A 14619-nucleotide genomic window follows, 5' to 3' on the forward strand; every position below is an offset into this window, starting at 1 on the left:
GCGGAAGCCGGAGCTGGTGATGGCCGTTGGCGAGGTGGTGGCTGACCGCCAGCGCAGCTGCAGCAGGTTGAGGTCTGACCGTTGCCAGGCGCGACCGGCCGTTGCCGCTGCTCGAGGCCGCGGGATGAGGAGAGCCTGCTGCTGACACGGGCGTGCGATGCACGGCGCGGCCATGGGAGCGGGTCGTAGGCCGTCGGCTCCTTGGCCCGAGCTTGGCGGGGCGAGGTGAGTAGCTGAAAGCATGTAGGCTTGCTACTATGGCTTCCTGCAATACAGAGATACGTAGCAGCGGGAGTACAAGAAAGGGTGTACTGAAGCCCTTTATGTGCGTGCGTGTTCACGAGACATGCAAACTGGGAATACAGAATACAGATTGAAACTTAGCTTGAGCGGCAGCTCGTCGCTGGGCGCTGCACCACTGCTGCTTGCCTGACAGCCCTGCTTGTCGCCGTGCGCTGCTAGCGCGGGCGCGCGTAGCGGCCGAGTGAAACCGTCGCAGCTTGGCCTGCTGAGATGCGTGCGCTCACGGGCGGACGAGGACGACACAGCTGCGGCCGGGCGAGGCGTGCACGACGGCAACGTGACTGCGGCCCCTGGGACAGGTCGGAGACGTCGCTGTCGGCTGTGGGCGTCGCGCCGAACCGAGACAGCGTAGCCACGGCCGGCCGGCGTGCAGCGGTTCTCCAGGGGCCAAGCCCCCGGTTTTGCTGTAGACATGGGCGCTGGTGAAGATGAAGAGGTCGCGGCGGTGGCGAAGATGGTAAGGAAGCTCACGGCGGTGAAGCCGTGCCGGAGAGAGGGCGGTGATGCCGGCGGCGTTGAAGGCCGCGGCAATGACGATGATGAGGAAGGGTCCCGTCCGGACGAACTCCGGCCGGCGCCACTGCAGGCCCCACGGTGGGCGCCAAATGTCGTGGTATCGTCACGGCATATGCTACTGGGTAGCTAAAGAGAGGTGGTTCCTGTATGGGCGTCGACGGTATCCGGAGGCGGGATTGGTACACAGCACACGGTGATGTACCCAGGTTCAGGGCCCTCGCGGTGGAGGTAAAACCCCTACTCCTGCATGTCTGATGTATATGACAGTATATGGTGTTACATAGTTGCTCCTTGAGCTGTTTGTCCTGAGGAGGAAGAAGCTACTGTGAGCTAAGAGGAGCCTAGCCGGCTTGGAGAGAGCCTGGCCGGCTTGGGAAATGCTCGTACGTGAGCTCCCAGAGAGAATGAGAGAGAGGGAGGGCAGCGCTGGCCCCCTTTGCCTCTGTTGGCCCTTGCCCGAAGGGCTCTCCCTGGTGTGCCTTATAAATGCTGGCACCCAGGGGACAAGTGGTGGCCCGCATGCACTGTGCATGATATGACTACTGGGGTCCCATCAACTGTAGGCTACAGTGTACAGTCAGGAGCACTATTGCTGTACAGGAGCCTATCTGTAGCCTGTACGTAGACTAGCACGATGCCTTGTCTTCTCGTAGGATCGCTGTCTAGGCAGAAGGATCCAATGCCTTGTGCTTGTCGTCGATCCTATCCCTGGCCTTGGTCTTCACGTGGATGTAGGAGATGGAGCTGGCTTGTACGTGACTTTGGTACTTAATCTTGGCCAGCTCGTGCCGTGGAGAGAGCAAGCGGCAGCCGGCCACACATGTACGTAGAGCGGCCGGACCTACGCGTATGCATGCATGGCTGGGAGCAGCTAGCCTCGATCGAGGGAGCGAGCCGCCCGGAGGCCGACCCGGCCGATCGATGGAGCAGGGAGGAGCCGGAAGCCGGCACAGGGAGCGGTCCAGCCGGACACGGCCTAGGGAAGCTGGGAGCCGGACGCGGCCCAGCGCGGGGAGGCCCAGGGGCGGTCCAGGCGAGCCGGCTTCGGCCCAGCAGCCGGCCTGGCGCCAGGCGGCCGGGTGCGGCTCAGGTGGAGGCGGGAGCAGGCCGGCCAAGCCGGAAGTCGGCCCAGTTGCGGAGGAGGCGCTGTCTTTTCTTCTTTTCTTCATATATGTTGCGTCGTAGCATCTTTTCTTGTTCCGCGAAGTGTGGCGCGCTCGTAAACTCGAGGACTTTGCCATACCGGGGGTCATCCCCCCGACAAAAGAATCGCGCGAGACATAAAGTGTTGCCCCTACCATTTGTGTATGTCAAATTGGGTGAGATTGCTTTGGTTCTTTTTTGGTATAATCTTTTGCAATTTTTGTTGAAATTGTTTGCGTTTTTTTTTTGCAAAATAATTTGCAGCAAAAATGTTGTTTTAACCACTTTTTTTATAACATTATCTTTCCAAAAATGTTTTTTTAGAGAAAGTGCGGCCATTTATTCATAACTTAACATCAGTATAGGGGGTTTGCCGGATGAACTCCGGGATTACATCATGAAAACTTAAAAAAAAACGGAGTTCTCGCAAGAGCGAGCTAACAAGTGAGCCTTTGTTGTAATAGTACAATTTCTTGCATGTGGGTGAAGATTTTAGTTGCAATACTCGCTACCCTAGGAGTAAATCACACGGTAGCATTTTTGCCCTAAATATAGGAAAGGTTAGGCCCAAGTGATACACCCCTTCTTTTAACAAAAGAAGCCAGAACCATAGGTTGTTTTCTCAAACTCGAGGGGCCAAAATGCAAAACTAAGAGCATCCCCAGCCGTTGGAGGCTCCCGGGGCACAATCCGGATGGAAATTGATCCGGATTGGTCGTATTTTTGCATGGGGAGCAACGATTTTCCAGCCGTTTTCCCTCACACGGACGCCCAGTTTTTGGCTAATCTCACTGACACACGGGCCAGAGCACGGAGTTTGCTCCATCCGGAGTCCCCGGCAGCACCCCGGGAAACCGAGGATGGCCTGGGGAGTCCGGACGGATTTAGGCCTAAATCCGGACGGAAACAAGAAGCTGAGGGCGTGACTGGGCCTTTTCGTCCATCCGGATGAAAAAAAGGATCATGGGGGCGTTCCTGGGGAGATGGCTGGAGATGCTCTAAGTTGCGGCTTGTTTCGTGTGATCGCGCTGATCCCGCCATTTTTCTATTGGTTCCTACATTCTTTGTGGTTTAATGTGTGGCGTGATTTGTGGGGATCAACTGATGCAGCAGTTAAAGATGCACGCACCTTCCGATGAAATGAGAATCAATAGTCAGGAAAGGAAAGGACCTCACAGGAGTATGATACATGTAAATTAAAAGCATGTGCATAGCATGTCCTACTCCGTAGATCCTTCTCACTAGCTCAACAACTTTAACCTTCATCTAGAAGATCTACTTTAACCTTCTTAAATAGACTCGCTATCGGAAATTCATTATATAGACCGTCAATTTTAGGCTTCTTCTCTACACAACATATACCTCGTGCTCTCTTCTTCGTACCCCTTTGCCGCTTGTAGACGGAAATAAATCCTATACAATCCACTGCTCCTGAGACCAGGTAGTAGACCAAGTCCTACATCCTACACGTAGCAAATTATATTGCAATCTAGGACCACAGCCGCTGGTTGTTTTCAGTTGAGTGGTATCAGATTTGGTCCACCATCGGGTCTCACGAGTAGGGGTCGTATAGGATTTATTTCCCTTGTAGACTGACTTATCCTTTTTTTGCGGGGAATTGTAGACTGACTTATCAAAGGTTATCAAATAGCATATGTATTTTTGAAATCTAAGAAGAACAAAAGGAAAATACGTCTTCAGGATTTTGAGAATCAGGAGGCATCGGGAATGAGCTAGTAACAAGATTCCCGGCAAGGTCGTCCCATGTCCCACCATAGGGACACTGTGCCTCTTCGTCCAACACGCCCTCCTCCTTAGGCTGCTCATAGTGGGGAGTAACTTAGACTAGTAACATATGCCATGTTACTAGTCTAGGTTACTACCTTCATAGTGGGTAGTAACTTATATGTGGTGTCATGCATTGTGTCATTTATTATGTTGTAGACTCATTTTGCATTGGGGTGTCTGATGTTATGGTAACATAGCTAGTTACCACCTCACTCTCTTTCTTCATTTATTCGCATGCCATGTTACCAAAATGCCTTGAGATGTGTGATGTTACTAGCTATGTTACTCCCACTATGAGTAGTCTTACTGTCATTATGCAGTGGCATCTACAAGTTGCCTATAAGTTCATTGGCAGGCACAATATCCGACAACTGACAAAGAAAGGGTACGCAGCACTGTTTGTTCATACTCGAGATCTCGTTAATTAGAAAATCCGGCAACTAGACATGGTTGATTAGAAAATCATCTTTTCATGTGTTCACATCACAACAAAACCAGCTGGCAGATCCAACTAGACGTTTATTCTTAGAAGACTAGTTTTGCAGCGCGCCAAATTCGAACTCAGACAATGCCGACTAGGGGCCTAAACAAGGTTGTTCTGAGCTATATGTCCTCACTTCTAGGTATATGTCCAACTCATCTTAAAAAGAATAAGTTTATGTCCAAATAATTCACTTTGATGCCTTAAAAAGTGATGATAAAGGCTAGAAAAATACTGACCCCATAAGTACTGATCAATATAGTGGCCATCAATACTCAGATAAAATTGGGGTGAAAATTGAAAGCAGCTCGAAAAGGCAACAGAAAGATGGCAAAAATATAAAATCTCCATATAATCAAGAGGAAAACCACTATATCACTTTATTGTATAGATAGTATCGTGCAACTACAATGGTAGCTATGAATTAATTTTCCACAATATAGTGTTGCACTCATCAGATTCCCAACTATAAATTAAGAAAAACAAGAAAAGAATGACAGGTTAGTGAAGAGGCCAAAAAACTACATATAATTACATTTACAGGAATCTGAAGACTGCGAAGATGGTTAGTGAGCTTGCAAAGAGTGAGCCTTGAGAAGGGAGAAACAAAGCACTGGTGAAAACTACACTATATCACAAACACAGAAAAACTCCGCAGCGAGTGCTTCTTCATCATGGTTTCCAATTATTTTGACTGTCACTTTCTTCAATCTCCCCCTGGGCCAGTGCTGTTTACTGCCAGTTCCTTGGCAATAGTGACGCACCTTGCTTACCATGTAATTCTGCAGCAGAGCAAGAGCATCTTCTATGTACCTCTGTAAATCCACTCTTGTGGGATCATCTTCATGCAAGTTGTCCACAAGTTGGCGTGTCAACCAGCAAAATAATTAGCTTGATTATCTGAGCCAGTCGTGTACTTTGAGAGAACTCAAGATTTGTGCAAGGCCACAGCTGGGCAGCAGAGAGAAAAATAGGACAATATGCCACCGTAACCGTGCTAGTTGAAGAAATAGGTTGACTCAAGGACATCCTTCATATTAAAATCTCCTCTGTCTGGCAATGGTGGAAATTTTAATGTAGGGAAAGATTTCTCAAAGCTCTCCAGGAGCTGCATCAAATATACTGTGTTAACAAACTGAATGCACAGTATAGGAAAAGAACAACAAACTAAATGCACACCATCTAAATAACTGATATGGCAAAATACATACATTTTCCAAAATAGGTGCATCGTAAAGTTCCACAAACTTTTCCCGAAGTATCATGTTCATTGTATCAACATCACAAGCGTGGGTCCAATATGAATCATGAACTCCTGCATTCATACATAAAAGCTAATAGTAAAATAAAAGGACCCAGACAAGGATCTCACAAATACTCCGACAGATAGTAAAATACAAACCTGCAAAATATAGGCCTTGTTTTTTGCAAGCAACAGCAGTCATCATCATATGTGAGCCATCAAGGGAGTGTACGAAGTTTGGAGGGAAAGCTGTCCTTTGTCGCTTAACCATAACCTGGTTGAAGGATACACGTTTAAGCACAGAGCCCTCACAAGAACTATCAGATTCCAGCAATATGGATAATGGTACATTATAACAGTGTCAGTGTTATGATGAGGAAAATAAAATGTTCAGCGAATCCAATAATGTGATGCACAAGTTACACAAACAAAATGTGATTAACCACTTCCAACAACCATTCAGCAGCGAACTCCCTATTCTCAGTAAGATGTGTTGAACATATCAATGTAAAAGAGGTCATACCTTATCTGTTTCTCGTTGAAGGGTCAGGACTTGTAACGATGTCTTGATCTGCAGGAAAAACATCAAGAATGTCACTTTGCTATTAATAGTTAGCCAGCAGATGAAAAATGTTTTTCCCTGGAAGGGAAGTGTCGGCGATAATCAAGTGAAGGTGAAGAAACAATTATACTGAAACACATACAAGATGCCTTCCTAGTTTGCGATATGGCTGAACAACTGGAAGTCCAAGAGGGGTCATCCATCTCACAGGTTCATTTTCACAAGCAATTACCTGTCATACAAAGCAGATGGACCATTGTTCAATATCCATGGTTATAAAGGCCGATCCATTTAGAAACAGAAATTCAAAAGGACAAGGCAGAACAGCTTGACTATCAAGATGTTAACTGAAATATGGCTGTAGCAGTTTGCCTCAACAAACAGTTCATTTGATCTTTAGATATATATAAATCTTAAGTTTAGGTCATTATCATTATTCCAATAGTCATGACAGTATTAAAGGTTTTATTCTATTTTGCTTATCATTTTCTTAGATTTTCTCTCTCAGGCTCCATCGTGCATAGCGCTGCCTTTTCTAAGCACTCATTTATTTCTGTTAATGAGTGTGATAGACTGGTAGTTACTACCTCCATCCCAAAGCTTAAGGCTTATATTATTTTAGAAAGTCAAACTATGTCAAGTTTGACTAAGTTTTTACCAAAAATCATTAACATGCAAAATACAAAATCAATATCATTAGATATATAATAAAATATATTTTCGTATGGTATCTACAAAATATTATATTTGTTGATAGATTGTTCTATCAACAAATATAATATTAAGAGAATGTTAAGAGGGGTCGTGGTAGACCAAACTTGACATGGGAGGAGTCCGTTAAGAGAGACTTGAAGGTTTGGAATATCAACAAAGATTTAGCCATGGACAGGGGTGCGTGGAAGTTAGCTATCCACGTTCCGGAACCATGACTTGGCTTCGAGATCTTATGGGTTTCAACTCTAGCCTACCCCAACTTGTTTGGGACTGAAAGGCTTGGTTGTTGTTGTTGTTGTTGTTGTTGTTGATAGATTGTTCTAAAAGTTTGGTCAAACTTTTCTTGGTTAACTTTTCAAAAAAATATAAGCCTTAAGCTTTGGGATGGAGGTAGTAGTTAATATCATATTTTATTTAGATATAAAAACAGTGCAGTATGATCCTACTGAAATTAATTAAGACTTCCCTAACTCAAAAATAACACAGCACAGAATAGAACAATACTGCAACTACAAACTGGCCATTTATAACCAAGGATATGCAAGTCTTTTGTAATAACTATTACCTCCGTTTCAAAACGAAAGCCCTTTTTAGAAAGCTAAGTAATAACTATAGACAGAAAAAGGGAACATTCTATCTGTTTGGGGCACTCACAGGATGTCAATGGAAACAAATTTTACGATAATGTACTCGCCCGATGTTTTCTTTTTGGCAGGTCAAAAAAAGATTGAAAAGGAAGAAATATGCCTCAATTAAAATTAACTATTTAGTTTTAAAAAACCACCCACAAGCCAGCAGATCACAATTTGCAGTTTCATTCAATAATGAATCCGTGATTACCAAACAAAAATGGCAGTGCTAATACTACATATGAAGGAGCCAAAAAATAATATGTAAGTGGATTTTCTGATGCACAATGTAATTGCAATATCAAACGTCGCATTATATTCAGAACACAGATGTGATACTACAGATGATACCTTGGCACAGTCTCCAAGCCAGTTCATGATACTACGAGCAGCTTCGAACATCTCACCAAGCGCTGTCAATGTAACCTATCCAGAATAAAAAATGAAACAAAAAAAAGGTGTTTTAGTTCTAGGTGTATATGTTAGATGACGAAACAAACGCTTCAACGAATTCCACCTTAGCAGCATAGCATGATGCACCAAAAAGTTCAGAGTCATCAGCAATGACCCCCCTCTCCTTTAATCTTCTTTTTATTTGTTCACGTGCACCAACGTAAGTGACACCATAGACAGATGTCATCACTGTTTGTTTTACCAATTTCCTATCCACCTGCATTTGATAATAATCACGTAAACTTCACATAATTTCCAAGTATTCTTTGTGGGCAGGCCATCAACTAAAAGTAATTGCAGAAATCAAATTTTCCGATGAAATAGGGAACACAAACTTTTTCAGTGCGTTAGATTAACACTAATCCTACGAGAACCCTACTGGTCAGCATGCTTTTATATCAACTGAATATATAAGGGCTCCGGGCTCCCTAAAGTAATGTCTCAGATAAACTTCATTTAGCATAATACCTGAGCTGGTTTCCGCTACTCCGAGGAGTTTCAACATAATATTACAAATTTTCTATTGACCATGTTGAGAAAAAGTAGGTGTTGCTCAAATATTTTTAAGAATGTGTTACTCATAAATTGGTTCCTCATTTAGCACGCAATTATCACAGAATAAAGCTGGACTGGCACATTTTCCAGAAAATATTAAAACTCTAGGTACAATTGCTGAATGTAGCGTAACATTAACTGTAGAATTTACCATGTCTCAGATGTTAATATATATATTCTTAAACATTCAATTCAAATACTCCCTCCGATTCATATTACTTGACGCTAATACAGATGTACACATTTTAGTTGTAGATATATCTATTTTAGCATCAAATAATATGGATTGGAGGGAGTAGAAAGATTGAGTATTTTCATCATATCATTTTTATGAGGTAAAATGTGTTTAAGGACTAGCAATGAAGCAACACCTGATCAACTAGCAGACGAGCGCGTGCTGCATCAGAATCTGTAGCTGGATCTTTTTGTGCGTCTCTCCTCATAATTTCCACCACCCTGGATCACAAATATGGGAATATAAATCCAAATCACAAGTATGGGAAGATATTATAACATTCACATGTCAAGATGGATAAATTGGACTTGACCCATAAATCTAGAATTGAACAGTTTATTGACTTGTGGATAAGGCACATTGCCATATTAAAGATACTAAGCAGGATCAATTTCACAAATAAGATGGGCATCCAGTTTAAGCTTGTTTGAATTTATAACCAAATCTGTTGTATATCAAAATTCATTTCAGGATCGCATTATAAGTGTGAGCATATATAGTACTTCAAATCCAGTAAGACAGAATGGCCTCTACCTGGTAGCTATTCCAGAGTAAACATCTGCAGGTTTCTCCCCAGAAACTAAGTTGACAGCAATGGCACCCAGCTGCATGAAATTGATAAAAGAAACAATTATGCATTTCACTAGCCAAAAATTAAATATTCTTCATGCAGACAAAATAATCTTTGATAAAGCAACAACATAATTAATAAAAAATGAACTGACCTTGTCCCTTCCAAGAGCTGCATAGTGCTGCAGGCCATTACAAGAACCATCCTGAAACAGAAAACATTATATCATGATTCTGCCCCAGCATAAGCACATAATCAAACACCTAGCCTTACTATACAAAGTTAAGTGGGGAATTGCATGGTTTAGCAACAGTACCAAATATCCTCACTTCTCTTGCATAAATGTTAAATGTTCTAGTTACAAATTACAACATATAGCACACATGCACAAGGTAACATTTCAAAAAACTTCTGAAAAAAAAACACATGTGAATGTGTGAATACTATGTGCAAGCTGAAAAAGGTGTACAAAAATACGCATTTTGTGCGGCTTCAGAAGAAAATGGTAGACAGCATGTTCATGTCTCTATTTTTTTTGTGCAGAATACAAATAAACATTTTATCACAAAATAGAAGCAGAGTATATGCCACATGTACATCTATGGCTTTTCTGGATTTATTTTTTTCAAATTTTATAGCACCAACATTTTTTCTAGAAGGGAGTATGCGGCATTGTGCTCGACATAATCCGTGTCCATGATGCTAATCATATCGGTAGGGTTCTTATATGCATGTGTCCCATCTATCAGGATTCAGGTCCCTCAATGGGTACATTTGGATGTAATCACTAAGAGTTTATGGCATTTCGCATGCCATGGTACATCATAATTGCTAACATTAACTTCAGTTGTACATGTTCATTTGGATCTCCCAGTACTTAAACGGTACATACAGTATAAAAAAGACTGTCAAACGCATCACCACTTGTCATCCTGACATTGGATGCTTTTCGTCTTTATTGAGTTGATTACCTTTACTGAATTGATTTTTTAGCGACTCAAAAATCAGTAACATTTACACAAGAGCAGCCAGGATATTTGGTGCCGTCACTAACCCTGTAACCCATGCAATTGCCCACCTAACTTGTCTAGTAACGCTAGGTATTCGGTTATGTGCTCGGATTGGAGAGGATAGTTAGGGTCGAAGAGACAGAATAGATAGAAAGCTGCTGTGCTAAGAGAGACAGCTAGAGCCTAGAAGATGACATGGAGAGAAATGTAGCATCCCTCCTTAACAGAGACAAAGTCCTTACCAAATCAAATAGTTAAATCCTAACAGATTACAAATTCAATTAAACCAATCCCAAACAAATAGTTCAAAATATTTATACAATATTCTTGGCATTAATTATACTTTTCTCGAAAGCAGTAAAGCATGTCCTTGTTTTATAATTTCAAGGCATGAGAAACAAATATGTTTATATTTTCTAGCCTACAAAAGCAACATGGGTAAATTGACTAAACATGACAACTGTTGCTGGGAAAAAAATGAGATTATGAGAAGCAGAATAATATAACATGGACAAAATATCAGTACCTGGTGCACAGGAACATGTGAGATCATTGTTTCTGGAGAGGGGCTTCTTAAAGCTTCAGTAATATCCATGCAAACTGCCAGGCATTGGAATGGATCCTCTGCCCCAAGCCACCATCGCTTGCCTTCAAGAGGCCTATTAGCTGAGTCAAATATGTCCTCCAAGTGATTCTCAGTAAATGCAATCCGGCCATCATATGATAGCTTATCAACACCTCCAGCATACAAATTTGCTAGGTGTATCTTCAGCCAGCGCAAGCCTGATTTACCAAGTGGTCGACCTTCAGAAAACTCCAACACTCCACGACAAAGATCTGAACCCAAGTGATTTAGATAAGGATGCATTGGATAAGCACGGCCTCTAAAATCAAGGTTGTGTGGGTAGTAAAACCCAGCTTCTTCCTTCATTTTCCGAGCTACCTGTTACCAACAAGTATAAATTAGATGAACAGTGAACGTGGAATAAATTATGTCCAGCTCAAATCGTAAACAATAGCAAGAGTGCAAGACCACTTATAGTCGCTTACCGCGAGTTTAAGCTCAACATCACATCTCTGGGAATGCCTTTCACTATTCTCCTTTTTGGCTGACCTCACGCTCCACCTCCACTTCTTTAGCTCAGCTTCATCTTCAGTGTCAGGCTTCTCTGGTATGGAAACCTAGAGTACATGAACAAAAGTTGGCATGTAAACATTAACGTCTTAAAGTCTTGATAAGATGAAACCAAGATAGGGAAAAATGGAAGCTCACATTAGCACGATCAACCAAGTCAGCAAGTCGGCCACCACTCGACCATATTCTGTCAACAATAGTAAGAACTTTTTTGTTGACCCTCCACTTGGTGCTCCCAAGAGTATTTAAGGCCTGGAACCAAAAAGGCCTCAAAAGATGATATCACTAGACCAAGATGCTAAGCAAGAATAACCAACATGTCAATGTGCAAGACCATATTAACAAGAGAAGCAGCTATGGTAAAGCATCAAGTGTGCTAAAAAAACGACCCCCCTGCATGTGGTCTTAAAAGTATTCAATCATAACAATTAGTCTAATCTGCAAAGAAAATATAAACGTGAGGCAAAAGAGTACCTCAAAAATCGACTGCATCTGTTCCTTTGGAGCCCTTTTTACAGCCTCCCTTTGTTGCCTAGCTCCGTGGGTGCGCATAATGTAGGATGGCAAAAATAAATGTGCACCCTTGTCATACCTGTAGCAATTGATGTTAGCTACTTATATACCCTACCATTTATGGATGACGGTACTAACTTCCAGGAATGATGCTACGCAAATTTGGGATAACTTTGCTACTCGTGAGTGTTATAGAAGTAATAATCTAACACAGAAGCATCCACTACTATGAACAACACACTGAACAAATTGAGAAGGGGGTCATTCTGATTAGTGATTACACTCGGCAATAATATTATGTAGCCTAACACACTAGAAGCACAGCCGCGCTACATAGCAACATAATTAATTTCAAATAAGTACAACACATATACTCAAAATAATTACAAGAAGCATGGATAAGCAGTACCAACCCAGTCCAATTGATTGGCGGAATCAACATAGGCATGTAAGGTATGACCATATGCTTTGCCTGTACAGAAAATATTTCCATGAAGAAAATGCGACATAATGGAAAAAAAATATTCTGATAAAGAAAATCATTGCAAGTGTAACATAAGGGACGACTCACTGTTCTATCTAGGCCTTGTCGAACCAGTGGATCGCACTTGATGACACCATATCGTCGACTCTGCCTGTTTAAGTACCAAGGCATGAGGGAAAGCATATGTAAGAACAGAGCAGGATTGCTCTTGAGACGAGAAGGTATTAAGTAAGAGTTGACATGATTACTGTTGCTCTCTTGCCACGGTTCTCATTTCATGTGTGAAAGCAGGCCGGATTTCAGGTGTGCTATCTGCAGATTGACTGGCAGGCGGTTGTATATGAGCTGTTTCAATCAATATCTCAATCAAACGGCTACCAACCTATAGAACAGAAAAGGATAGTATGTAAATATCGTCATTAGATAAAGAAGTAATGCATCTATCAACCCATAATTTGAGAGAGAGAGAAAAAAAAAAGCATACTTTTGCATGAGCATCTTGACCCCATGGCCTGGCGTTATCTTGCTTCTTCACTAAATGCCTCACTTGCCGTACCTTCTGCTTTTTCATCAGCTCGGTGACTTTCTTTCTTAGACGTTGTTGTTCTTTGGCAATGTCTGGATCCGCTGCTTCTGCGTTTGCTTCTGCTTCTGGTTCTACTGCTTTCTCCACTTGTTTGGTGCTCTTTTTCTTTGTCTTCTCTAGAAATTTGTGGATTCGAACCTGGTGAGGGACAAAAGTTTAGGCTTTTAAGTATCACATTAACTGTTGTCACCATAACTCAGTGCTATTCAGTCAGCTAACAAGCATTTGGAATGTTATTGGAAAACAAAGAAGAAACTTGAGACACACACACCTCATGCTCGATCGCTTCCCCGATCTGGCACGCGGCCTGGATGACGCGTACGCTCCCGTCGCCGTTGCCGGTCATAAGCAGCCCCATGAGCTTGTGCATGGTGATGACTGCCATCATGTCGGCGGGGAGCTGGTTGAAGTAGGGCGCGTGTGAGGCCCGCGCCCCTCGCTCGCCCACGAGCTCCTGCTCGGCGACGATCCTGTCCCTGAGCGGCTCGAACCAGCCGAGGAAGAGCGACTTGACGTAGGGCAGGTTGGGGGCCAGCTTGTGCTGGCACATGTCGGCGAGCAGCTCGCGGTACTCCCTGGCGGCCTGCTCCCAGGCCTCGGTCTCGATCTTGATCTGGCGCCGGCGCAGCGCCGAGTACTTGGAGCACGTCATCCCGTGCTGCGCCGCCGCCTCCGTCACGATCTTGCCCCGCCCGCGGCCGCGCCGCCGCTCAGGAGGAGGGGGCGGGGTTGGGGTGGGGGGCAAGAGGGCGGTGTCGTCGAGCGCGTGGTGCAGCTCGTCGACCTCGGAGGAGGAGACGGCCTCGGCGGCCGCCGCGGCGGAGGAGGACGCGAATCGCGGGGGGTGCTGCCCCCACGGGAGGCGCGGGGATGGGAGGATCCCGGTGGCGGGGGCGGGAAGGAGGAGGCGGTGGAGCGGGGGAGGGGGAGGAAGGTGCGGAGCGGAGGCGGAGAGGAGGGCGGAGGCGAGGCGGCGGGAGGGTAGGCGGCGCCACATGAGGGCTAGGGATTTGGGGGGCGGGAGGAGGACTGGAGGGGGAGGCGGCGGCGGCGGGGAGCTGGCTAAGACGGCGGCCGGAGTAGCGGCGGGGAGCATCAACTGGAGGGCGCGGGGAAGGGAGGGAGAGACATGGGGAATGCGGGATGTGGCGCCGCCGCCGCCAAAACGCAGCGCAGGAGAGAGGAGGGTTGGGCGAGGGGGTACCTCTGCTGCGGTTGGGGCTTAAACCCTTGGTTGCAAGCTGCGTGGTTGATTTTTGGGTTTAGGGATGGAGATCCTTTCCCCACGTCTCTCGCTTTCTTCCTGCACAAACCTACTACTCTACACTACTTTCATGCTATTGCACTTCAACTCCTGTTTTTAGTTCTTCTAGGAAGTTTATGTATGAAGTTTTTATTTAGGTGAAGAAATTGAACAACATATCAACTGATGTAAATTCATGATGTCTCGTGGTAGCGCGGAAGATTTATGTAGCAATCAGTGTTGACAAGGTTCTTTGTTTTTGTAGATGAATTGACGAAATGATGGTCTCTTCGTGTCACTTGCAAGATCAATCTTTTGTAGAATTATTTTGTTTTGTTACTATTATTATATGTTTCTCTTGACGGTTACAAATATAAAATTTATGTTGCAAGTTTTTTTTAGTTCAAAGATCATCGATATGTGTTATGTGCCGGGTGATTTTGGAATATGGTGCA

General features: G+C 44.1%; 1 protein-coding gene across 1 annotated transcript; it reads right to left on the bottom strand.

Annotated features, from left to right (window-relative positions):
- Positions 1–4583: 4583 nt before the first annotated feature.
- On the bottom strand, positions 4584–14135 carry LOC127300372 (DNA-directed RNA polymerase 1B, mitochondrial). Its single transcript, XM_051330480.2, has 19 exons — positions 13193–14135; positions 12820–13059; positions 12584–12717; positions 12423–12486; positions 12265–12323; positions 11813–11930; positions 11477–11590; positions 11254–11385; positions 10730–11146; positions 9348–9398; positions 9157–9227; positions 8759–8843; positions 7897–8049; positions 7731–7805; positions 6179–6268; positions 5998–6045; positions 5634–5748; positions 5443–5546; positions 4584–5339 (listed from the first exon to the last, which is right to left on the bottom strand). The coding sequence occupies exons 1-19, from the start codon at positions 14015–14017 to the stop codon at positions 5229–5231; spliced, it is 3006 nt and encodes a 1001-aa protein (XP_051186440.1). The 5' UTR covers positions 14018–14135; the 3' UTR covers positions 4584–5228.
- Positions 14136–14619: the final 484 nt, after the last annotated feature.

Source organism: Lolium perenne, chromosome 5 (genome assembly GCF_019359855.2).
Source record: "Lolium perenne isolate Kyuss_39 chromosome 5, Kyuss_2.0, whole genome shotgun sequence".
Lineage (NCBI taxonomy): Eukaryota > Viridiplantae > Streptophyta > Magnoliopsida > Poales > Poaceae > Lolium > Lolium perenne.